General features: G+C 39.9%; 1 protein-coding gene across 2 annotated transcripts in view; it reads left to right on the forward strand.

Moving 5' to 3' along the window:
* Positions 1–27,380, forward strand: part of LOC122813340 (biotin-dependent 3-methylcrotonyl-coenzyme A carboxylase beta1 subunit-like) — a 936,618-nt gene that overhangs the window by 878,998 nt on the left and 30,240 nt on the right. The window contains exon 12 of one of the 2 annotated variants that reach the window (XM_044085602.1): positions 22,147–22,228. The exons of the other annotated variant lie outside the window; for it this stretch is intronic. Within the exon in view, the coding sequence (XP_043941537.1) occupies positions 22,147–22,228 (82 nt within the window). The remainder of the gene's footprint in view (positions 1–22,146; positions 22,229–27,380) is intronic. 2 annotated transcript variants of the gene reach the window in all.

The raw sequence follows: 27,380 nt of genomic DNA on the forward strand, positions 1-27,380 counted from the left end.
TATTTCCCTCTCCCCTTCTCCTAGTAACAGTAGGTGTACCACAGGGATCTGTTCTGGGACCCCTATTATTTAATATCTGTACAAACACCCTCCACACCGCCACCCAGCAAGCTACAATAGTCCAATATGCGGATGATACTCCACTGACCTGCTCAGCCCCCACACTCCAAACACTCCAGACTAAAACCCAAGAGGTCTTCTCCAATATCGAAAACTGATTAAAAAAAACTCACAACTAATACTTAACCCAAAAAGACTCAACTTTCCACCCTACCAAAACTGTTGACTTTTCTGCTCTTTTCTCTATCAATTCTGCCAGTAACAGCCAAATCTCCCCAGTATCACAAGCTAAACTTCTTGGTGTGATACTTGACCAAAACCTAAAGTTTGACAAACATATAGCACAAACCTTATCCAAAGTCCATAAAAAACTTGGAACCTTGCAAAAACTATCTAACCAAAATTACTATATCCAGAATTCACCTTCTCTCTACATTGCTGTATGCATCCCCTGTATTAACAAACCTTAACAAGACAAACCTACGCAAATTGTCCATGTGTTATAATGGGTCTACTATACATGATCGAAATTTCAAAAAGCCGAAACCCATATGGCTGAGACCATATGTTTGACTTTTGAAATTTTGAACACCTACACATTGCTTTTCCCATTATGCACTATAGGGAGCTGTCCATTCAGAACATTCAAACTTCCAAAAGTCTATCATATGGTCTCAGCCATATGAAAGTCGACCTTTTGAAAATTCAATCATCTGTAGGGGGCCCGTTATAATAAAATAGCTAGATTCACAACCACCTCTAATTTCCGCTCCCACCACTGTCACTCACTAAAACAACTAGGTTGGCTAGAACTCCCCAACTTAATGAACTATAACCAACTTGCCATGGCTCATTAGTTGCTGTACCACCCAAACAAGATTCCTGATCTCTCAGGTTTACTCAACTTTCACAATTCTGCTCACCAACTAAGATCCACAAACAAAACCCTTTTTGAAGTAGCTAAGTGTAGACACAGTGCTGGTGAATCCGTCTACTCCTACACAGTTGCTAAAATCTGGAATTCTCTTCCACCGGATATCAGATTTCAAAACAGTAGTCCCATCTTTAAAACCCAATTAAAAGCCCACCTCAATCTCATCTGGCACTGTACCTGTCCTGACCATGGCTAGCCCTACTACCACCATTCAGATAAATCTTCCTCTGGCACTACTCAAATGTTAAACACATAAAAAAATACTGTAACTAATTATATTTTTAAATGAATGTATACAAGTGTATATAGTATTTCTTACTCAAATACATTATATTTTCTGCTTTATTACTGTACACTCAGTATTGTACACTTGTTTGTTTGCTCTATTAATTTCTACTCATCTCTGACTTTTGTATTTTTATCGCGTATGTGGAGCGTTTGTATTTTGTATTTTTACGACTGTCATGTATGTGGAGCTTTTCTCCTCAGGTCTCTGCTGAATGCGGGCACCTGATTGCCCAGTCATACCAACCCGGTAATCAAATATAAAATAAAATAATGATGTTATGTTCTGACTTTCTGTTCCTTACCTTTGGATTGCTACTCAAATGTCTTCTAGCATTATATATTTTTTTCTTTTAATGTCATACTGCTCATCATCTAATTTGTTAATGTACAACACAGTCACTTTTCAGCAAAAGTGACTCCTTGGTAATGACACAAGTATGACTAATGCTCTTAGGTCTGTAATCCTGAAGGTTGCAACCATCAGTAAGTTGAGGCACGCAGCTACTCGTATGTGAACTTTTGATGATTGGCAGTAAATACACTCTGCCTCATCTGTACTCACTACTGGATTATGTGTCTATTGTATATGGAGCTGAAAATTATAAATTGCATGTTTAGTGTTTCAGTAGCCCATGATTTCAGACTAAAGTGGAAATAGAAATGACAGGGCCTATTTCATACATGGGAGTCTGGAGCTTCAGCCACATCACTGCCTTTGTTTATTTGCCTACTGTTTACATTTGTTTACCAGGAAAGTCCAAGTGAGAATTGAAACCCCCTTTCAATGGATACCTATGGAGTAAAGCTGCATGGTTACGTATACCAAGTTGTTAGAACAATGTGCAAAACATCTTTTAAAGCAAAAGCATTTATATGTTTATAGCAGAGACATCTCAAGATTTAAACAATGAATTAACAGCATATTGCAATGCACACACATTAAAGTGAGTCTTTTATACTAAATAAATAGTCAGTTTTGTTGGGCGCATTTTACAATACAGATACTTTAAAAGGGATTTTTACATGAAAAAATTACTTAACTGCACATTGGAAAGTGAAATGTCACTAGTTGTAATTGCTCACCTGCATGTGCATTCACACACACATGCATATAATCTATTTCTCCATTATGCACACACACACACACACACATTTTTACATTCATGTACGATGTGTGCTACATGCAGGTACTTCGTAAATAGATAAAGTACTTCTGATTTCCCTTTCATAATGTTTTAATGAAAGGGCACATAGCACATGTATGCTAAAGTAGATTGAGCTGTATATCATGGTTGCTGTCAATGGTTACATTTCCTTTGTAGACTAGAAAATGTTCATGCACTCCACCTGTGTAAGGACTGACTCAGTGAATGGAAGATGTTTCTTTTTATGGATCTATGCACCAGATATGCATCCTTCTCTGAAAGTATGTCACAAGAAAGCATAAAATGCCTTCTTATAAATATTATCAGTGCACTTAGTTGATAGGATTGCCACCTGTCTCACTTCCTGCAGTGAAGTCCTAATTTGGCAGTTCTGTTCTGTTGTGGGGGGAGGGGGCAAGAAAATAGTGAATGTGTCAATACTTTACAAGAATTACAAGAAAAATATTTTCAGACTTTTCTCTAGATGTCATATACATTTCTGATACTACATTTAAGTCATCTTAATGTATAAAGTAGTGTAAAAAACCAACATTTAAAGTTTAAAGCTTACCATTTTAGTACTGTGATACTGCTAATGTAAATTTGTCAGAAGAGGTGACAGCTACCTTTGAACACCTGAATGATCTAATTGTTTTGTTTAGCAATGAAAGGCATGGCTACATTGGAAGCATCAGTGAATCAGTGTAAGTTCTCTTCCTCTCTGACATAAAGACAGTGGAAAACAGTTTCACACCTTTGTCTTTTTTCATAGCAGCTGCTGAGCTCCTGACATCAACAGGACTAATTACCCATATTCAGAGCTAGATCCAGCACTAGGTGACCAAGGCAGTCATCTAGGGGCCATTAGCTGGGAGGGGGCCTGCTTGCCGAGAGACTGTCACTTTTTTTTTTTTAATAAAAAAAGTGTGCTTTTTAAGGGCATTCTTCTTTAAAAAAAAAAAACTTTCTTTGTGGTTTTCTGGCATATTACTGGAGATTCAAATCACTAAATAATGACAGATATTTGGTGATGCGGTAGCGTTGTCGCCTCGCAGTTAGACGTTGCCTGTTTGATTCTCAGAGCGTCTTCTGTGTGGCGACATGCATGAATGGGTGTTCCTTTATTGAAGGTTGTGCGTTAGGCCCGGCAAGCCAGCACGTAAAAATCTACTGCCAGTCATTAGCGGACCGGAGTTCCGCTGTGGCGACCCCTAACCGGGAAAAGCCGAAAGACACAAACAAACAATTTAAGTTTCTGACTTCATATCCTCAAAAAATGCATGTTAACACACAGCTTATAGTTCTAGCATCTTTCTAAGTTTATGAGCGCAATATTTATGATATGTCACTATTTTTGGGCCTTTGTCCCCACATTATTTTAGCTTTGTCCAGATTTCTTGCATTAAGAGGTTGAGAAGTATGCTCAATCTGCAGTGGAGTAATTATGTCTGCAGATGAACCTGATGCTTGTGATGCTCTCTTGTTCATATGGGCTGCCAGTTTCTGAAATTTTATTAGTTGAACTTGCTGTCTACCATTTATTTTGTTTGTGTGTGTGTGTATGTATGTAAAATGCCCCAGTTAGGGTTGGTTAGTTAATTTGCTCAGACTCAAACCCTGTACCTTAGTTACAAGAAATAAGAGCCTGAACCCTCTTCCCCAACTACCAAGCTGTTAAAAAACTGAGTTTCAAGTTCATTTTCAAGGATCTGAGTTTCAGGTGCATTTTCAGTGAATTGAGTTTCAAAGTGCATTTTTTAAGGAACTGAGTTTCAAGTGCATTTTCAAGGAACTGTGAGCTTCAAGGGAAGATAAGTTTACTGCTGCTCAAGCTAAGTCTGTTTACAATTTAGCAACTGGTTTCACTGTTGTGCTACAGATTTCAAAAGCATTGTTAGTAGCACAGCAGGTACCATACTTTGATGCAGAAGGCTGTGGGTTCTACTCCAATATCATGTAGATGGATTGCTGATAGTGTGTTATACTTTATGGGGGGGTGTGCTACAGTCCTGAGGATATCCTCCTTAGGATGCGATGCCTAGTAACTATGAACATTGTTGTCAGTTTGCCATCCTTTCCCTTTTGCAATATTACCAGCTTACCTTTTTTATTGTAACATAGGCAATTTATTATTTCAAGGGCAGCAGGCACTGAATTTGTAGATGAAACACTAAAATATAAAGTTGTTTGCTAGCAGCAACCTCTTCATTAGTTACAGATCTCTTTAATGTGGAATTATTCATTTTACTTCTTCAGAGATTGAGCATATTGACTAATACTGGTGGATTGTAATGACAGAAGTTTGAGTGGACTTCTTTGGTTAAAATGTTCTGAGCTAGGCAGTTTTGTCATTATTAGTTCATGCATTTTGTTTCATTGCTTACTGGAAAAATGTTCAAAACTGCAAGTTTAGAAAACACTCTAACAAGTGGTGCTGTATTATACAGGAATATAATTTAATACAATCAGGAAGGTGAATCAGAGTGCTTGCATATATGCATAGTCCTAAAAATGTGTGCAAGGGGCCTATGATTTAAAAACAGCCCAAAGGTAACTTTGTCCACCACTGGCCAGATGCATTTTCTTTGTGGGTTTCAGTGTTGTTTCAGTGACTGTGAGTTTCAAGGGAAGAGAAGTTTTAATGCTAATTCTGCTTTCATTTTGAGACTGTATTGCTTTGTTTAGCAAAGGCCTTTTGGTGTTTGTGCTATCAAATTTGAAATAAAAGTTCTAAATTAAATCCAAATAATCATGATAGAAGTAAAGCAGAAAACAGTATGCACACTGAGAGGTTTGAAAAGTGTTTATGGTAACTGGGGAGAAATAACCAAGTAATGGGACACTGGAATAGCTGTGGGAGTGGGTGGTTGTGCATGGGAGGCCCCATTTCATTACCCTGCCTAGGGCCCCATTTGACCATGATCTGGTTCTGCCCATATAAGATTGTCAGCAGTACCTGACAAGGTAAAATATAGACTTTACCATGTCTGTAGTATGTCATGCAGGCGGAGACAAATTACTTTGCAAAATATGTGAGAAGTTAAGCTTAAAAAACTGTGGGTGTGCTTTCCCTTCCTTTGATTCCAGGGCATGGAAATGAAAGGTTTATGAAGTATGAGCAGGTTTCTGGTACCTACACAGTGCGGAAACCATATTGTAGGTAGAAAAGCACCCTCAGGGTAGAGTTAAACTGCAGGAGAAGGTGGAATTTTCCTTTAAGGAAGGGGTGACACTATCCAAGTCATCAATATCATTTTGCACTAGTGCAGGTTTGAGGTGCGAGTGTGCATGATGATTGTTCTAAACCTGTAAACAAAAGAATAAGGATGGTAAAGAAATTCAAAGACACATTTTAAATGTTGTCATTTGCTTATTTAGAAAAGAAAGAGTAATCATATGTGCATTAGCATATTTTCAAAACATTAAGAAGTGTATAATTACAATGTTTTGATTATTTTACAGAGACTTGATGTTCGGCCACAATAAACAGTTCACTGTGTTCTGTTTATGGTTCATTCTGTTAAAGGTGGAGCCTCTTTCCCACCTTTCCTCCTTTAAAAACTAGACAGAATTGGGGATGCTAGATGAGCATGCATGTTTCAGCCTCCTTTCTTAGAAAAAGGGTAAACAAATCACAAAGTCCACTACCAGCTAGAGGTATTATTGTCCTGCTTAGCTTGCCTGAATAACTGCTGTGTAATGACTTTTATTTATGGTGTGAATAGTGTATTCATGCTACTTCTACTCCACCAAGCAAACTTATTTTCATGTGAACCACAGTATCTTTACTATAGAGGCACAGTCAGAGAGCTGGTTTTTGTTATTTATATATTAGTAATACCCACTACTATGGCCATTGAAAAATTGCACCTGCAGTATTTCTGCAGTTTCCACAGTTTTCATCTCTGTCTCCCCATGTGGAAATCTACATTTCTTAAATAATTTCTGGAATTACATTTGTGCACCTCAGCGTTCGTGAAAATCTACTGCCAATCATTAGCGGACCGGAGTTCCGCTGTGGCAACCCCTAACTGGGAAAAGCCGAAAGACAAACAACAACAACATTTGTTGACTAAAAATTACATTTATTTGAATGTATAAGTAGTTTTTGTAATGAAAGATGGTTACATAATGTTTCAGTTTATTCCTGGGAAAACTACAGTAAGTCAGTTTTCAAGTGATCTGTTGTCAGCCTGATTTCATTAGTCTTGGTTTCGTGTTAAAGGAAAACTCTGCCCACTCCTACAGTTTAACTCAATCCTTAGGTTTCTTTATTCCCTGCTTTCCTTACTTTGGAATCAAAGGAAGGGATATCCCACCTACATTTTGTTTAAGCTTAACTTGTAACATAGTTTGCAGAGGAATTTGTCTCCACCTGCGTGACACACCATCGACACGATGAATCTGCAGTTTACTCTGTCAGTTACTGCTGTCAATCTTAGGTGGGCAATTAATCCTGCTAAAGTCAGGTACACAGCAGCTTATAAAGACAGAAAGCTGTGGAACTATTTCTACTGTTTTTATTGCAGAAAGGAGGAGAACTTAACACTCCCCTTTCATAGCAAAACAAAGCAATTAGATCAGTAAGGAGTTTAAAGGCAGTTGTTACCTCCTGACAAATTTACATAAGCAGCAAGACAGTATTGAAATGTTAAGCTCTAAATGTTGGTTATTTATTATAGTTTATATGTTAAGATAACTTAAATGTCGCATCAAAGATTTCTGTGACATTTAGAGAAAAATCAGAAAATATTTTTTTTCTTATAAAGTATTAACACATTTAACATTTTGAAGCCCCCCATACACACACACACAGGACATAATTTCAGAAAGATAGTAAAGTGGCAACCCTGTCGACTAGGTAGGTGCACAGATACTGTTCATGAAAATGTCTTTTATGCTTTTTTGTGACATCCAGCCAGAGGGGGGTGCATATCTGGTACACTCAGATCCATGGTAAGAGATTCCCACTGACTTTGTGAAAGTCCTTACAGTGGTAGAGTGCATAAGCATTTTGTAGTCCACAAATGAAATGTGACCATTGATGGCAACCATAATATACAGCTGAATTTACTTTAACATATGTTTACTACATGTCCTTACATTAAAAACATTAACTGTGTTTAAATGCACGAGCACACACACACATACACACAGTCAGGCATGTGCATTTAAACACAGTGCATCCCACGTATAGTATTCTACATGCTTCATACATTTTTATACACACACACACACACATGCATATATATATATTTATATATATATATATATATATATATATATATGTGTGTGTGTGTGTGTTTGTGTAGACACACAGTTACAAAAAATTTCAATTTTTATTTGTTTTTAAAGAAAATGAAGTACATACACAAGCATATAATCTACTTCTCCATTTTACACACACACACACACGCTGTCATGTTTTTGTACACATTTGCATTACGTGCTTGTGTATATGTGTATGTACATGTGTGTACATACATATATATAAATGGATCTACTTTGTTTCGTCGAAAACACATTTGGTCGAAAGTCATTTTCCTCACTTCACACAAAGCTCACTTCATCGAAAATTCATTTCACTGAAACTCATTTAGTCGAAAGTTAAACATGGCCTTTTCCCCACTGTAGTGCAACCCTGGAGTTAGATTATTAAGTAAGGGAGGGTGTGGGGTGTAGCCCTCCACCTATCTTAAATGTTTTAAACCATGCACATGTATACTTCTAAGTTAAATAAATAACTCTTTCCAAAAGACAACTAATAACCAAACTATGGGGGGGGGGGCACACCCCCCCTTACTTAATATTCTAATTCCAGGGTTGCACGGCAGTGGGGAAAAGGCCATGTATAACTTTCGATGAAATGAGTTTCAGTGAAATGAGTTTTCGATGAAGTGAGTTTTCAGTGAAGTGTGCTGGGGAAACTGACTTTCGACCAAATGTGTTTTCGACGAAAAGAAGTAGACTCATATCAGTATATATGCGTGTTTGTAATATGGGTACATACAATAGTAGAGTTGAGCATTGTTAATGTATACAGTCTAGTAAATGTTGCTTAATGCTTTACTTATTCACTGTCACACATTGGCTATGTGTTGCACATGCATTCTTTGTCGATGTCATTATGTTAGTAGTTTTTTTCTTTATATTGATAAGTGCATTTATTACTTGTTGTTATCTTTGCCAATGTAACTTGAGTCATGGCTGAAAAGGGTCCTGGAACCAGTTCACTTTCCTAGTTATCAAAGTATAACTAAATACAAAATGGAAAAGTAGGGGATGAGTATGACAGATATAATTAAGGAACTAGTAAAGCAAATTTTAATTCTGCATCATTCATGAGAGAGAGAGAGAGAGAGAAAAACGTCCCACCAAAGGCATTGGGAAGTAGCAGACTTACTGTGGAGTCCTGTTACTTATCACCTGTACATGATACAGCAAGGCTCATTTACTGCAGTGAGAGTTTTCACACACCAGTATGTGTGTGTGGAGGAAGTTCTGCCAATTCTTTTAGAACTACAAAAGAGTCCATTTACAAAGCCTGATGTTATACATACTTTCTTTTGCTGGAAGTAGCTAACAGCTGTTTATATCCCAAAATAAGCTCTGACAGACACATAAGCAAGGCTCAGTCAGGAAACGTAGAAGTAGTTCAGTTACACAAGGTGTTTTATATGACAGTGCTTCACAGTCCTGCCATTTTATCTTAATGACTTGAGAAAACACCATTACTTCCTTAAGTCTGGTATTACTCATGTAAAGAGGACTTGAAATGTATGTTGGGGAAAAGGAATGAAAGCAAGAAAACAAGATCACCGTTACCAAGGCAGGTCCCATCATCCGCCATTTTGTGGGGAAACTCATTCAAATTCTAAAAGAAGCACTTGGAATAATTTTGAGGCATTAAAATAGCCCATAAAAGAAAGATACAATGAAAAAACATATTTTTTAAGTTTTACGGTGGAGTTTTCCTTTAAGTGATCGTGATCATATGCAGTTTGCATTATAACAGCTAGCCAGAGAAGTTCTTAATGGTGAAGAGTATTAAGATGGCATTTTGCACAGTGGATTAAGGCTATAAACTATTAATGAGCTGCTTCCTGTAGTCTATTGTATGAGTCTGTCAGCCGTCTCTTGACTACTGTGAGACTGTAAACAAGTCATGTAACCAGCCTATGCTCCCAAGCTGAGTAGTGCACTATCCTAGTTAACAAATACATAAGCAAGAAAGCATTAACCTTGAGAAGAGATGCAGTTGCACCATTCAAGATGAGGAGGCAATGACCACAAAGCTTTGTTCCTTTTGACCAAGTTTCTGTTCTGTATATGCTATATATGCTCGTGAAAGGAATTTAAACTTAAGATGTTGAGATGACTTGGCTCTTTAAAATGCGGAATATGTTCAAAGGAGTTGGAGATTATGATTCCATGCATGTTTAAATGGCTGAAAGGCGTGCTTATAACTGTGACCTTATAGTTCTATAGGTGAATACTAGGCTAACTGCCCTAAAGGGTCATTTTAAGCCTAGCCAATTACCTGATGTCAGAATGAAACTGTGTACTTTGTGTTTGTGATGTGAAGACCTTAACCATTATGCCAAACCCACACACAGTATTTGGCATTATGTTCTTTGTACTTAACCTGTTTTGAAAGTAAATGCTACAGCTTAATGTGTTGACTGAGAAAAGCAATTCATTAAGTGACTTATGAATTAATTTTGTCATCAAACCAGACACAGAGACCTGATTAGGTTTTCCACTAAAATCTGTTCATGATGGAGTAACGTAATTAATGCGTATTATGTTTCAGTGCTTGGTGCTTTAGAGGCCTTGAAGATACATTGTGTAAAGCTTTCTGCTTTACATTTAAGAAATCTTCATACCAAAAGCATCTAGACTTATCTGTCTAGTTATCTGTGTGATTAATACAAGCTGCATCTTATAAAGAACTGTTAGAAGGAAGTGGGATTACATACAGGCACCCAAAATTTTCATTCATTTTTTCCAAAATATCTCATACTTGAGTGTGTGTGTGTGTGTGTGTGTGTGTGTGTGTGTGTGTGTGTGTGTGTGTGTGTGTGTGTATCAATATTATAGAACCACATACCTCAAGGATAAAGTAGTTAAGCACATACAAAACAAAATGCGAGCAAATACAATAACTGCTGAACTACTAACACAGCTGTGGTTCCCAAAAAAGCCAAATATTAACAATATTCAACAGAGTTTATTGATTTAATGAAATGTAAGTGCTTTTGTGTTGTCACCACCGCTTCTTCAGACATTAATTAAAACAAAGAACACACAATCTTTAAAACCACAAATACCTTAAAATCTGCATGCCTAATGAACAAGTATGTACGATACAAGGTAATAAATTTAAAACTATAAGCGAACAAAAAAACACTGCCCTTTGTGTGACCACATGACTTCATGGGAAAGAAGTCGGGTCAAAGTTAAAAGTATTTAAAGTGCAATGCTCCGCATAACTTTGTGCTGTTGTTCTTTAAAATCACTTTTAAAAACAACACAAGCTGGATCCTAACAAAATTTGAAACAGTGCATAACAATATTCAAACAACTCAGTTTAGCTATAATGCAAGCTTGGTGCCAGTAAAGCTCTCAGATAAGATAACTTTTGGATAACTGTTACAGGTAAATTAAAGTATAGCTACACAAAATTAAAAACTCACAAATTTGAAAAGCTCCACAAGCACCATCAAATAATGAACATCTTGAAATCCAGTACATAGTTCGTAATAGATTATGATTAACTAAATACCATGTACGTATACCATGAACCATATGCAAAATAAAAAACAATAAATTTAATGAGGAAGTGGTCTGTCTTTTAAGAAGGGTTTCAAGGATACAGCGTTGTTGAGAACAGTTTGTCAGCTTGTAAGTCAATGATCCATCTCTGTTCCATCTGGTCAGTCCTGTTCATCTCCCATTCTACAGCTCTTATCCAAAATTTGAAGTACCAAAAAATCAAATGCATGATGTGCACTAGCCTGTAGGCAATAGCAGTGGATGCCTCACCGTTCTTGATCTTGTAAATATATTCCTTGACCCTTTCTTTTAGTGTCCTGTTGGTCTTGCCAACATAGAATTTCGAACACACTGTGCAGATGCCCGGATAGATTAGATCACTAGTTGAACAATTCGCACGAAAAGTAAACCTATACAATCTTTCAGCAGTAGGGTGGATAAATGAATCTATATTGGCCATGTAAGGACACATGCTGCAGTGTCCGCAATTAAAAGTACCTGGTTTATTAGTAATATTCAACTGTTCCTGCAAAGTGTTCCAATAGCGTAGTCTCCTTCTTATGGATCTACAATTCGTATATGTAATTCTTGGATGTGGGCCTACTGTTCTGCTGATGTCATCATTGGCTGTTAGAATGTGCCAATTCCTGCTGATGTCATTTAAATTCTTATTGTCAGATGTAAAAGGCAGCACTAACCTGCACTCATCGGATCATGCATTTCTAGTTTTATTAAATCTTCAGCGAGGAATCCTTAGAAGAATATGGTTTACCCCTGTTCCTTCTCTCTTCACGTATTAAACTGAGGCTACATTCACATTCACTGTTTGTATATCCTCTATATTATATCTGAGCTCCCTAATAAGTTGTCTACAGGATGTAAGAAGTACTTCCTCATCATTGGTAAGAAGTGATAGGCATAGAGCTTGACCTTGCACGATATTCTTGAACACTTAAGTAGGATGCATGCTTGTCCTCTCAAGTAAATTGTTTTTCCAGCAAGGTTTCTTAAAGATTTGTGTGTATATTCGACCATTAATTCTTTTTAGAGTAACATTCAGAAAATTGATTTGCTCATTTGAAATCTGCATAGTAAATTTCAAAAATGTAGTGGTGGATTCTATATATGACAGGTATCTATTAAGTGTCTTAACATCGCCTGTCCATAGCATGAATATATCGTACACAAACCATGTGTAATAAAATAGATGTTCCCTAAATTCTTCTTTATTCAGGGCATATTTCATTTCCACCTATGCCATTACAAGATTTGCATAAGAATTAGCATATGGGGTACACGTAGCTACTGCCATTTTTTGTATATAAAACACACCATCATAAGTAAAAATGTTAATCTCCAATATTAGTTCTATGAACATGCATATTAAGTTGATCTGATTAAATGAGTAATCTGAATGTGAGCCAAGGTATTCCTTAATAAACTTGATACCTGTATTGTTAGGAATACAAGTAAAAAGAGAACAGACATCCAGTGTTACAAAAACAAATGCATTGGGCAGTGAATGAGCTTCAGTATGATTGTGTAAGGATTCTAGAAAATCACGTGTATCCCTCAAAATTGTGTTAGGTGTTCTTCATCTCACATTGCTGCAGTCCTCACATATGGGTAGTCCGCTGTCCTCGGTCGGCCCGAATACCAAAGTATTAGGCGTCGTCATGTCCGCTTAAAAAAAAATCATCATCAGGTCAGGTAGGGTACAAATGACCTTGCCACGGCGTTTCAGTTTTTTTCGCGTGGTCCGATGCAGAAAGCAAGCAGCGGCGTGCCGCTCTTTTAGAAAGTTTTGAGTTTCGAATTTCAGTTGAAGTTAACAATCCAATTGTTGATATTTATTTTTTTTTGGTTTTTGTTTTTGTTTTTCCGGATGTCAGAAAAAAAGTAAAAAAGGTAATTCATGTATTTGAAGGGGCATAGGGATTGTCATTCTTTGTGTATTCTTTGTTTGGGGCCCTTGTTTGGGGTTGGCAGTGTCGTGTGTTGGTGTGCTAGGTGCAATAGCCAGCATTGATTAAGCTATAATAGGTTTGATTGGGAAGCGGTGGTCTATAATATGCCGCCGCAATTCTATGCGCCTCGGAATGCTCTCCCGGCCTCGAAAGCAAGACAAGAAGAAGAAACCCAGACAAAGGAGTGAAACCGTTCGTTCTTGGCGGAGGTTCTGGGAAGTCAGTGGTTCTTTTTAGAGACGGAGGTGAGTCTTTGAGGTTGACTCTCTGGTCTCTCAGGAGGAGTTTGGTTTTTGAGGGGGCAGGTGAGGCTGAGGCAGGTCAGGCTGGGGGGCTGTCAGGGCTTCTCGTTAGGCTCCTTCTCCCTCCTCCTTCCCTTCAGGGGGCCTCTTCCAGGCCTGTTTTCTGTTTCCCCAGTTTCAGTTCAGTTCAGGCCTCAGAAGCACATGCTTAAAATGGCAGAAGATTTGATTACTCTGATTAGAGGTTCTTTTTTGGCTCCTGATTTGAGGCCTCTGGGAGCCAGAGTTGGGAAGTTTTGAGCAGGCTTCGGATGTTTCAGAGTCTTCAGCTGAAGACTTGCAGGAGTCTGGTCCTGATGTTTCAGCTGATGCAGAGATGATTCCTCTCCTCTGTCTGATCCCTTCTGATTTTTCTTTTCTCCTCACTTCATTTCTTTCAGGGAACATTTTTTCATTTCTTCAGGACTTCTCTGATTCTAGGAAGGCAGGGGATTTTTTGGTGTTTACCCCCAGAAGGGCTGCCCTTGGCTTACCCCCTTTGGATGTTGTGGAAATGTGTTTTGCAGAGGCTGTTGTAATCTCTGATGTCTGCCTGCCTGTTGCTTAAAATGATAGGTATTACAGGGTGCCTGAATCCTGATCCTGTTAGATATAGATTGGTAGGGAGGGGCGAGTAGATAGTCATAGATAAGAGGGTGTCAAGGCGGCCAGGGCAAAAAAAAAGAAACTCTTCTAGATAAAGAAGCCAGGGCTTGGATAGATGGGGAAAGAAGGTCTATAGTTCCTCTAGATTTTAGCTAGGAGGCTTTTGGATGATAGTCATCTAAAGAAGAAATATCAAAACTTTCTTTTCTCAAAATCAAATATGAAAATGTTCATGGATTCTCAGTTGAAGTATGAGTGTAAAGAATTACAAGATTTGGTGCAGTGTAAGGAACAGGTGATTTGGATTTTGATGCTTGTGTGGTTTTCTGTGGTGTGGCCCTGGTTTTCTGTGCAGGTTGGTTGTCACTGGCTGAAGGCAGGATCAGGTGCTGACCAGGCAGAATCTAGGACCACGCTTACTGGCTCCTAGTCTGATGACTTTGCAGTTGGATGTGTGGTGGTTTCAACCTTCGATGGAAGCTGAGAAAATGGAAGACAAGTTAAAGTTGCAGCAGAAATGTAAGAGTTTTTTAAAGAGTAGAGTAGTATTTAAGAGAAGGCTAAGGGGAAGGCTAGTCTCCAAGTTTTTCTTATCTATTTTTGGCTAGATCTAGAGGGTGAGGGCGTAGGTAGGGGGGTCTTCTCTCAGGAGGGGACTAGGAGCCTGGAGGGCAGAGAGGAGCAGAGGTTCAGGCTCTTCAGAGCCTAGGGCAGGGCTCAGCCAAGCTGCCATTCGTGAGCACCTTTGGGGCCAGGGTATTGGGTTTCATCTTAATTGAACTTGAGATTTCAAGGCAGCACCTTTTTGAGCAGCCAGCACATTTGGACAGGAAGGACAACTGTTTCTTAGGAAAAATTAATGTTGATTACCTCAATTTCCATGCAGACCCAAGACAAATGGGTAAACTTGCGCCCTATTTCATAGGCCAAGTTTTATTTCCATAAATAGCCTACCTAAACCCCTCTCCTCAGATTCTCCTCCTCCAAAAAGAGGAAATGCTCTAAACAAAATTTCTACCCACACCAAATAGAAAATTTTTGGAAACCCCTGATGGATTCTGCGCCTTTTGGATTCCAAGTTCAAAATGTTGACGCGATAAAAACCAAACCACCTTCTATGAACTTGATTCTAGCTTTTTATCTGACATCTCGTTTTGGGCTTGGACTTCTATCAGGCCCAGTTGCAGGAAGTATTCCTGCTGGCTCCTCTGGAGCTTAACCTTCATGCTGGCTGGGACTTCACATTCTTATCTGCTCTGCATTGCCCTTTCACGGGCCTGGAACCCCAGATATCCTTATCTGTTTTTTGAGGCTCCTCTTGCGCCATTATCATGGCTTCTCTTCTGCATCGGGTGTTAAGATGGCTGGCCTGGGTTCAGTGGCAGCATTCTGGCTGCAGTGTGAGCAGATCTACCTCTTATTTGGATGGCAATCTGAAGTTGGCTCTAGAAAGAGGATCTCTCTGTTAAATTGGCGGTGACACTGACAGATCATCTACTTTAGGCGCCACCAGTGTCAAACAAATCCAAATAAAGCCATCTGCTTTTCTACCCTCAGTCTGACAGGTGGCAGGGTGACTGCTTGTTGAATACAGCCCCATCCCAGATGGCATTTTCCTATTCCTCTCGTCAATGCTCTCAGAAATATGAGGAAGCTTTCTACTTCCCACAAGAATGGACACAACTGGCATAAAGATTTCTACTCTGCAAGAATTTGTGGATGGGCATGGGTATTCATTTAAACAAGTTTTAAGGTGAGCGCACCAAAGCAAAGGGAATTGTACAGTGACAATGTAGAGATAGTCAAAGGAAGAAGATTTTTTGGAGGTTCAGTACAAGATACTACCTCTCATTCAAACAGAAAATGGGTACAAGACAAAAGGAGATGTCACCTAAACAACTCATATTGAACGACAAGGAGATGTTAGCAGTCAAAGGGGGATGATAGATTAAGACAAGGACCAAACTTTCTCATCTAAATGGAAAATGGGTACAAGACACAACTAGCATGTAACATACATCTACAAATCAACTTGGATTCTTCTGTTCTCTGCAGTCACAGCAATATTTTTCAAGGGCAGGATTTCTCAGTCCAGGGCAGGTGTTGATTCAAACGGTTTCTGCAATGAGCACAGACGTTTGTTAAAGATCCTCGGGAGCAGACAAATTATGGATCCCTCATGGCAATTCAGTGTGGGATCTGCAAGAGTGGGATTTCCAAGTAAAGTTCTCCTCTAGTTTCCGCCGTGAAGGGAGAAAGACACAGAAAAATGTGTGTTGAGCAACATCCATCTGTTTCCCACGTGAAAATTTGACCTCTGGAGCTTCTGAGAGGATATTCTGAAAGCCAGAACTCCAGACATTATGATTTTAAACTACTCCACTAAATTACCAGCTGCCAAAAGGTTGCACAAAAGGTTTTCATCCCACAGCCAAATGGCTCTTTGCCTCTTCTCATTCACTGGGTCACCATTCACTTCAGCTTTGCAGCTCGTCACACCCTTCAGGCTTTATCTTTTTTAGTCACAGAGCACCAAGCTTCTACTGGAGGGTCTTTTACTTAGAACTCACATGCCTTCTACTTTTGGTCCCCACCTAATTTCAGTTTTGTACCTTTTAACTCATCACCCAGTCCTGCCTTTACCCTTGTGTTTTGAACTGGATTTTGGAGTTTTTAAACAGTAATTTCCAAGGACTTGACTTGTTTTAAATGAAAGTTTTTTAAAGGTTTGTTTTGAGCCTTATAAAGGTCAGACTCAAGTTTAAATGGGAGTACTTTTACTTTATGGACTGCAGTTTGGATACAAGGAAAGTTTACGCATTCACTCTTTGGGCTTTTTTTGTTTGCTGCATTGCCTTAGATATTGATGTAGGCTCTCCCTCTTTTAATTCTTGCTTCCTAAAGCTCATCTCTTTGAAAGTTGTGTTGGAGCCATTCCTCTATCTTACTTTGGCTTGCTGCTTCTGCAATGCAAGAGAGCAACCCACCCTGCATTCCTTTACCTTGTTTTTATTTGGAGAAACCTTCTTTGGTTTCTGAATTTACCCCAATTACCCCCACTGCAGCCTTTTATGCCTTCCCAAAAATTAGGTTTGGGAAATTTTTTTTTACTCTTGCTCCTTTTTGCAAACGCAGAGTTTCTACATTTAAAGGAGCCCTTATCTTTTTGTAAAGCAATAATTTTGTTAGTTTGTATTTTTTCTGCAAAACTAACCCTTATTTTTCAAACAAGGGTTCTTTTTTTCTTTTTGCTTTTTGCTTAGTTTCATTAGATCTTTTTAACTAAAACCCCAAAGCAGTTTTGAAAGTATTTTGTTCCTCTTTATACAAACTTTTTTGCAATTTTTATTGAAAATAACTAAAATTTCAGGCAGTCTCAGCAGTTGTTTGTTTCTTTTGCTTTGGGTTCTCAGGACAAACCTGTTTTTCAAAACTACTAAAGGAGTCAGATTTTGTTTGCACTTCTTTGTTTTTTTTGCTTTTGGGTTCTCAGGACAAACCTGTTTCAAAACAAACTATTTCTAAGTGGATTCTTTTTCTTATAGCTTCTGTTATTCCCATCATGGTAATTTTATTCCAGCTGATTAGCCTAATTCAATGCTTAGACTGCAATTTCTACAGCACTACAACCTTCTCCTAACCTACTTCTATTTTTGCAACCTCACAATTACTCAGTTCAGTGCATCTCTTCTAATAAGTATGTTAGCAAACATTATCCTTAGTCTAGCATATTGGGATTACCTACCCCAAATTGGTTTGTTGTGTGCTGAGAGTAATGTTGCTGTTGTTTTTTGCTCCACGCTTTGTAGGCGTTGATTGCAGTGGTGGGGTTGTAAATGTTGCACTTGCTCCTTTTGTTGGTTGTTTTTTGCAGTTTTTGGGGTTTTGCCTTGTTACCAGTTGTTAAGTGGCATGGTGGCAAGTTGTTGGTGGCATCCCTCCTTCTGTTTGTTGTTGAAGGTGGTGGTGTGGTTTGTGTGGTCATACTTTATGGAGATTACGACAATGGACAGGGGTGTGGGGTTTTTAGGGTTTTGTGGATTCAACATTTTCTTTCGCTTCACCCTGATGAGCTGATGTCAAGGCACTTTAAGGAGGAGGAGACGGCGTCATAAGCGTACTTTACTGTACTTTTCCTCTATCACAGGTCTCAATTTATTTTCCACATAAATGGTTATTGGCTCAGTGAGATTATTCAGCATTTTATGTATCTTAGGTAGGCCCTTTATGATAGGTATTAAAGGTGTTTCAACCAATAGATAATGATATAGTTCTTTTGTGATGTATGTACTGGAAACATGGTCCAAAAGGTCATCATATACTCTATGTATAATGCCTTTTACAAAATCTGAGCTGATGATAGCATAAGTTTCAGGTACTGACAACAACTCATGCATTTTCTTTGTATATTTTGCTTCATCTAGAATCACTGTAGCATCGCCTTTGTCAGTTGGACAAATCACAGTATCTTTGTTGATCTGAAGTTTCTTCAGTACTCTGTGTTCTCCTTTCAATTTGTTTGTTTGTGTCCTTCGGCTTTTCCCGGTTAGGGGTTGCCACAGCGGAACTCCGGTCCACTAATGATTGGCAGTTGAGTTTTACGTACCGGCTTGCCAGGCCTGACGCACAACCTTTAACGAAGGTACGCCCTTTCATGCATGTCTCCACGCAGAAGACGCTCTAGCTGAGAATCGAACCGGACAGCGTCTTACTGTGAGGCGACAACGCTACCGCAGCACCAAATTATAAAATTTCTTATGTCTTGCTGATTCATTGTTGTACATTTTAACAAGCTCTTGTTCACATGATCTCATGAAAGTTTCTACTAATGGATTGAAGAGAGGGGTATATACACTAGGTTTCTTAAAAATGTTCCTGTAAGTATTCAGTTTATATCTAAACTGAGTTGTTTGAATATTGTTATGTACTGTTTCAAATTTTGTTAGTATCCAGCCTGCGTTGTTTTTAAAAGTGATTTTAAAGACCAGTACCATGATACTATGTGGAGCATTGCACTTTAAATACTTTTAACTTTGATCCGACTTCTTTCCCATGAAATCACATGGTCACACAAACACCTGTGTTTTTTTGTTCGCTTATAGTTTTAGATTTGTCACGTTGCATCAAATATACTTGTTGTTCATTGACACATTGTACTAGGTACGTAGATTTTAAGGTATTTAAGAACTTTGAAGTGCTGGCAAATAATTTAAAGAGCGATACATTTGTAATAAGAATGAAACATAACGTGATGCCAGTGTTAATGCGTTGGCTGACTTTGATTTTCCAGGGGTGTTTTTGATATTTTACACCACAAGTGAATGATAATTATTTAGGATGAGATTTGATAATTAGAAATGGTGTCAGTTATATCAGCTTATGTTTCTGCTAGGCTGTTTTTTGATTGGTTTGTATGTGGTTTTGAAGATCATATTTTCTTTGTTTTAATTAATGTCTGAAGAAGCGTTGGTGACAATGCAGAAGTGCTTATGTTTCATTAAATCAATAAACTTTGTTGAATATCATTGACATTTGGCTTTTTTGGGAACCACAGCTGTGTTTGTAGTTCAGCAGTTACTGTATTTGTTTGCATATATAATATATATTTTTTAATTTTCCAGTGGCCCTGCTCACCACTTAAGTAGTGTTGCTGCAGCGTTTGCCCAGAGCTGGTTGGGCTTCTGAAAGGGATACAATAGCTAGCAATTAGTGCATAAATAATTGTATATGTATAATAACAGAATTCTTCTAATATATGATGTGCAGCCAATTAGTTCTGTACTAATTTCAATGTTGTAGTGCATGGAGTGGTGTGCTGATTACACTCCAATATTTGGAAAAAGACAAACCAGAATGGTGCACTACCCAACTTTAACAAATGTTAAACACTCCACAAGAGGGGTCCATCTTGAATCCCGGGAACTACTGTCCCATCAGTCTGCCGAGCCTGATCTGCAAGGGCATGTATCACATTATCATGGAACTTATAAACAAAGACATTGGCAACCTTCAAACACTGGACCCCACCCAGTTTAGGTTTGTGAAGAGCTGATCTTGTCTCCTGAACCTGATTGACTTCTTCAAATCGGTCTCCAGAGCTGTGGATGAGGGTAAAGTGGTCCACACAGCCTATCTGGACCTCGCTAAGGCCTTCAACACCATCCCCCACTCTGGAATCATAGATAAACTTACTAAGTTGGGCATAAATCCATACGTCACTCGATAGGTTGCCAACTGGCTTACTGACAGAACCCAGACTGTAAATGTAGCCAACTCCAAATCCAGCTCCAGACAAGTGGAGTACCTCAGGGTTCAGTCCTGGGACTGCTCTTGTTTGGCATCTACTTCTCTGAAGTACAGGCCAACACTAAGGGACTCTAGCTGACAAAGTTTGCAGATGACTGCAAACTGGGAGCCATTATTGAATCCCTAAATGATGTGGATATGGTACAAAAGAGCCTTACAGAAACAGATGCTTGGTGCCAGAGCCATGAGCTCAAGCTTAATGCCAAGAAATGTATAGTTATCCCCTTTGGGAAAAAAACATGTACCCATGAATTACCACATAGGTGATATTACACTAAACACCGAAAGTGTGATGAGAGATTTAGGGACACAGATGGACATTGGTCTCACCTTTGATAACCACATCTCCACAACAGTCAGGAAATCCTTCTGTGTGGCACACCTCATCACTAAGGGCTTTTCATCCGGAATAAAGGGGGTCATTGTCCCACTGTACTCATCCCTCATTAGACCCATTATAGAGTACAACACCCATTTAGTATGTACCTTACAAGACATCTGCAACAGCTGGAAAGGCTGCTTAAATACCTCACTAAAAGAATCACAGGCCTAAAGCAGATGCCCTATGCTGACCGTCTAAAAAACTCCAGCTATACTCTATGGCATATCGTCTACTCAGAGGCAATCTCTGCTTAACATACAAGGCCATGTCAAACCCTGAGCTACTGGACATGCTCCACTTAAAGAAAACCCAGTCCCTCAGAGCCGCATGCTGCAGGGATCTAAACCTTGTCATCACAATGAACAAAACATGCTGGAGGGATAGGTTCATGACCCAGACACTCCCCATACTCTGGAATAGACTGCCCATACATGTCAAGCAGAGTGCCTCCTTGGCCCTCTTCAAAATGAACCTTGACGATTGGATGAAGATAGGAAATTCACCCCGGGGATCATGTCAGTCACCCTGCTAGACAGGGGTCTAGGGAAGTACATATTGTGGGAAGAAATATCCAGGGAATTGTTATGGCTAGGCTTGTATATGCCCGATAGCCTTGTACCAACCTGTGAACCTATAAACACCCCCTATTTATGTTGTTAAGGTCAGGACCCTTAACATGTCTCCAACTTCCTGTAAAAAAAAAAATCTTAAGAAAGTTGGTAGAATAACAGGATGTGTGTTTGCCTGCATAATCTGAAGAAATGCTGAAACTCAGATATATGTCATTATTCAGTGACTACAGGCGTCAGTGGTTTGTCCGAGAAGCACATTTATGAGGAGCAGACCATAAATATGAAGCAACAATCTGTATGTCCTATGAAAATCTAGACACTTGAGAGGTATAGAGATAAGTGTAAAGTGGTTTATGGCTTTGAAAGTCGGGAAAGCACTTAACGATTTTTCCCCCTTAACTTGTTGTACAAGTAGTAGATAAAACTCCAATGCGCTACAAAACATTATGATTGTCTTACTAATTATAACCTGCCTATTATGTGTTCTCGACATAGATGCCAAGATTCACCTCTGGCACTTTGCTGTTGAGGTGAATTTCTTAACATCCATGTCTCAAACACATGAGAGTTTTATCGGCAAACCAGTCATAATCCTCTATATATGTTCCACCCTCAAAATGCTTACTGTGTTTCTTTAGTTACACCCAGAACCTACTAAATATAGTAATGTTTGCCTGTGCAGGCAGGGTGAGAACAGTCTACTGTATTTTTCTAATATTCTGAATTGATTCATGCACGCCACTCGTTTCCACATGTTTCTTAGAGGAGGCAGTAGATTTTTAGTGCACCTCTTTCTCATGCTTAATTAATGCATTCATGTATATTTCCAGGCTAGAAGAAGAAAGCAGTGCGTTTTATTCATCTAGTAGACTGTGGGATGATGGAGTGATATTGCCCGAAGACACAAGGAAGGTAAAATAGACATATTTTTCAAAAAAATATTTGTTCCTTTAGTTGATGCTATTAGAACTTTTGAAAATGTCAGCCTCACCTCCCCAAAGGGGTGGAAAAAAACTCCTGCCAGTGCATTGAGATCAGATTTGTGTGCAGAATTCTGATCATTGTAGCACTCTACTTGTTATCATTTTTGTAGTGCTCACTTTTTTTAAGACTTACAAAAATAAAAACAGCTGAAGTTGTAAAATTTTCAGTATTTCTAATGCTTCCAAAAGGGCAGACACTTGTTATTGATATTACATTTTATAAAATCCTCAGCATTATTGCGCATTTGTACTGCCTGCTTTGGTTTTCATGCAGTGATTATGAGCTTTACAGGAGTGTTTAGAAGCACGAAGATAGAAATGTAAGGATGTTGCAGAGCTGTTTCATCTTGTTATTTTAAGATATGAGAGACCATATAGAGGAAGGGTGAAGGTGCTCAGAATGGCTTCTATCACTGTTGTTAGTGACCCATAATACAAAGCATCTTCAATTACAAGTGGTTAGATAGTCATAGAGAGAGGTTGGTGGAGCATCTTTCATTTTTTAGATGGAAACAAGTTCTAGTTGCCTGAGACTGAGACAAGGAGCAGCATGTATTGCCATGGGATTCACTTTTTAATCTCAAAATACTGAAATCTCAAAACCTTTGTTTTTTGCTACCTTTCTTTTTCTTGAGGTTCATGCCATCCAGAAAAGGGAAGTGTGACTGTGGACAACAGACTCCACACAAAGACAGTCATAATCACTGCCTTTTTTGCCTAGGCCCTCAGCACGACCACAAATCCTGTACTATCTCCTAATCCTTTGTCCCTAAAACTCTCCAGAGTCAGTTAACCCCTCCCTTGTGATATATCTTGAAAACCAGCATCTCAAGCTTCTGGCAAAAAGTGTGATGGACATTCCTGCAAACCCGATGACTGAGCTTATAAAACAGAAAGCCAAAAAACATAGGCCCAAATCTGAAGCTGTGTCTCTCGAGTCTGACATCTCTGCCAATGTGCATGAGAGTTCAGAGACACGTGCCGACCGAGATCGGATCCACAGATCGAGCCTCCTTCACAGGCTGTCTTGGCTCCAGACAAATGCATGTCCGTAGAGGCTTCTCAGACATCAGCCTCCGACAGAGGGATTACCCAGATAGTCATTAGGGAGGATGTTGACTCAGGTATTTTAGAGTGCAGGCCTCCATCTGGCCTTCCTTCTTTGCACCGCATAGACACACCCGCAAAGAAGAAACAAAAAAACAAGCATGTCTCTCCTCCTCCTGATCCACAAAAGGAATGGATGAACTTTTCACAGTGCCTCTTCAAGGCCTTTATGGCCCTTAGGCCTACGTCAGGTCACGGCGCTTCCCCTCCACCTGAGCCTTCTTCCCCTAGGAAGAGACCTAGGCCCCTTCTTACCTCTGATGATGACTTCTCTTCTGAGGAGGAGGAGGAATTGGACTATTCCTCCCAAATTCCCTCCCCTTTGGATTAACCTCCCCTGAAGAGGACTCAAATGAGACAGATTCTCCCATGGAAGAGATTTCTTTTGGGGAGACTATCTCCAAACTGCAGGTTCATTTCATGTGGGACTCCACAGAGATGTCAGAGTTCCAGAAGGGCTGTTATGACCTCCTGCAAGTTCAGACCCCCAGTCCTTTAGCCATTCCTCCTGTAATCCCTGCATTTCTGGTTGCCTTTGCTTCCACTTCCACTCATCCAAGCGCACAGACCCCAACCCCTAAAAAACCGACAAATATTACAGAGTACCCAAGGGCTGCCAATTCTTTTTTAAGGCGCCCACTGCAGACCCTTCAGTTATTTTTGTTGCCTCTGATAAGGCCCCCAGGTCCATTCCCTTTTCTTCCCTGCTGCCCTCAGATAAAGACAGCAGATAGTTAGAGAGGCTGGGAAAGAAAATCTATGCCTCAGCTACCATGGCCTTCAGAACTTTAAATTATCAGACACACATGACCAAGTACAATTTGGAATTCTTTTCCCAGGTCTCTAAATTGGTATCAGATATGCCTGACTCTGCAAATAAGGCCCTGGCATCCTCTCTCCTTGCCACCTCCTCTCAGGTAGTCAGATCCCAATTTATTACAGATACAGGAGATTCCTACGATTTTCTGTGGGATCGTCGCACTGTCAGTTCTCGGCTTTGCCTTTTGGGCTCTGTACAGCTCCAAGAGTCTTCACAAAATATCTAGCCCCAGTAGTAGCCTATTTCAGGCTCCAGAGATCTTAATTTACCCATACTTAGATGACCTCTTAATCCAAGCCACTTCTCAAGCAGAGTTGAACAAATCCCTCCAAATAGCAATATCCTATTCTTCAAAACATGAGATTTACCATCAACTTCAAGAAGTCATCCCTGGGTCCAGCCCAAGATCTCGTATTTCTGGGTTGCAGATTCCAAACTCTAAGCATGGTGGTCTCTCTCCCACCTTCCGGAGCACAGGAGCTATCACTAATCTTTGCAGGGACACCCCACCTAAATCAGATTTCTGCCAGACATTTCCTTTGGATCTTGGACTTAATGGCTTCCACCATAGCTATGCTTCCTCTGGCAAGGCTTTACATGAGGAAGCTTCACTGGTTACTCAAATCAGTATAGTCTTAGCATGCTCACCATCTAGAGCACCTGATTCTTCTCCTCCCATGTCTAAAGCAGGAGCTTTTGTGGTGGCTCTCACAACTGTCTCTAAGCCCAGGTCTTCCCATTCACCCTCTACCACCTAGTGAGACCTTGTTTAGGGACGCCTCGGATATGGGCTGGGGGGGCAGCCGTAGACCACCACACATCTCATAGGCACTGGTCTCCCTCCCAAATAAAGGAACAGATAAATGTGAGAGAAATGAGGGCACTATTTTTAGCCCTCCAAACCTTCAAATCACTGATCAGACCAGGGAGGTTGCAGGTGCACACCAACAACATGACAGTCCTGTGTTACATAAACAAGCAGGGAGGTACCAGATCCTATCTCCTGTGCAGACTAGCCATGCAGGCATGGAGTCTAGCTTGTCATCTAGATGTATTTCTTCAAGCGGTGTACATCCCCTCCAGCCAGAATACAGTGGCGGACACCCTAAGCAGATCCAGGACACAAACCCATGAATGGATGCTACACAGGGATGTGTTCCTAGACATTGTCCGCCAGTGGGGTATTCCAGAAATAGATTTGTTTGCCTCCCCTATGAGCAGACAACTTCCTCGGTTTTGTGCCAGAGAATACCATCCTCAGGCATGGAGAGTAGATGCACGTTCTATACAATGCAAGGGGAAATTCCGTATATGCATTCCCTCCCCTTCCAATCATCCCCAAAGCCCTGTTGAAAGTCCAACAGGAAAAGCCAAAAATTTTGTTGGTGACTCCCTATTGGCCAAGACAACATTGGTTCCCCCTTCTATTTCACCTAGCCAAGGTCAGTCACCACAAGTTACCCCCACCAAGCAGACCTCCTAACACAGAACAAGGGCTCACTCCTACATCCAAACTTGGAAACCCTCCTATTAACTCTGTGGTTGATAGCGCCTTAGTGCCACTTAGACACCTTTACTCTAAGGACGTGCTTCAAGTACTGCAGTAGGCCAGGAAATCTACTACTAGAAAGTCTTACCTCTCCAAATGGAAGAGGTTCTGTGTTTGGTGTCAGGCTAGGAACCAGGACCCATTGAAAGTGCTCCTGCCTATGGTTCTATCCTATCTGTGTGAATTGCTTAATGCAGGACTAACATACTCTTCAGTCAAGACTCATTTTGCAGCTATTTCTGCTTGTTTACCGCTAAACCCTCCCTTAGCTTCCAGATTTGAAGCTAAACAATTCCTCAGTCTGTCCTTCATATCAGGCCCCCCCAGGAGACCAGTGGCCCCAGCTTGTGACCTCAGTTTTATACTAGAAAAATTAACTCAAGCTTCATTTGAACCTGGTTCCACTAGCTTGCTCAAATACTGCACTTGGAAAACAGTACTCCTAGTGGCCATTACCTCGACCAGGCGGTTCTCAGAATTACAAGCCCTCATGGCTTCTCTCCCTTTCTTGTCTTTCCATAAAGACAGAGTGTCTCTGCAAACCAATCCCTCATTCATGCCAAAGGTTGTCAGTGAACTGTCCCTAAACCAAGCAATTCACCTAATAACTTTCTTTCCCTCTCCCCAGAACAATAGTGAGAGGATCATACACACTGGATGTACACAGACAGCTCAGGTTCTACTTACATAAGACTAAACCCTTCAGGAGGAAAACAGCCCAATCTGTGTCTTTCCATCCCAGGGCTCTGGGATTGCCTGTGTCTAAACAGACCATCTCTTAGTAGATATCCAAATCCATTGACTTTTGCTACACCCACCATGTTAAGGATCTCTCTGGCTCTGTCAAAGCTCACTCTACCAGGGCAGTATCTTCTTCAGGGGCCTTCCTCAGGGACTTGGATACCAACTCTATCCTAGAGCAGCTACCTGAACTTCTGTCCACATCTTCACCAAGCACTGTAAGCTGGACTCCATGTCTAGATCCAGGGCAAGGTTTGCCAGGGCCATTCTCCATGGCTTCCTTGAAAATTCGTCTGCCACTCCTTCTGCCCTTTTCTCATGAGCATTTGTAATCTCCCTTAAGTCAGAAATACTGCAACAGAAGAAAAGAAGGACATAGATTAGTTGTGTAAAAACTTACAATAATGACAGATGTTCTTCTCTTCTCCTTTGCAGTATTCCAACCTTCCCTCCTTTCCCCCACTTATTGCCTTTCTTGGATGTGCAGATCCTCATTCCCTTAGACTGTGTCTCTGCCTGAGGCTTCAGTTCAGAGGGTGGTGCGCACGTACGTCTCTTTTGTGGGTGACATTTTTTATTTCTTAGCATAATAGACTATATTGCTAATACTTTTATTTATACCAATTGTCAGACTTCATTGTCATTTTTTTATTTCTTTTTTTTTTCTTATTATATCACTGGTATTTCCTCATGCTTTATTGTATCCAATGCATTTCATTGTCAAAGTGTATGTATATATGCTTTTCTAAATTACATCTGTACTGCTGTCTTATTTGATGTTATCTAACTCTCTGGAGCATTTTTCCCTTTGCCGCTGTGGAAAATGGGCATTTTATTACCCAATCAGACTTTAGTAAACAAATG

This window comes from Protopterus annectens, chromosome 10.part0 (genome assembly GCF_019279795.1).
Source record: "Protopterus annectens isolate FY-2018-M chromosome 10.part0, PAN1.0, whole genome shotgun sequence".
NCBI classification, from domain to species: Eukaryota; Metazoa; Chordata; order Ceratodontiformes; family Protopteridae; genus Protopterus; species Protopterus annectens.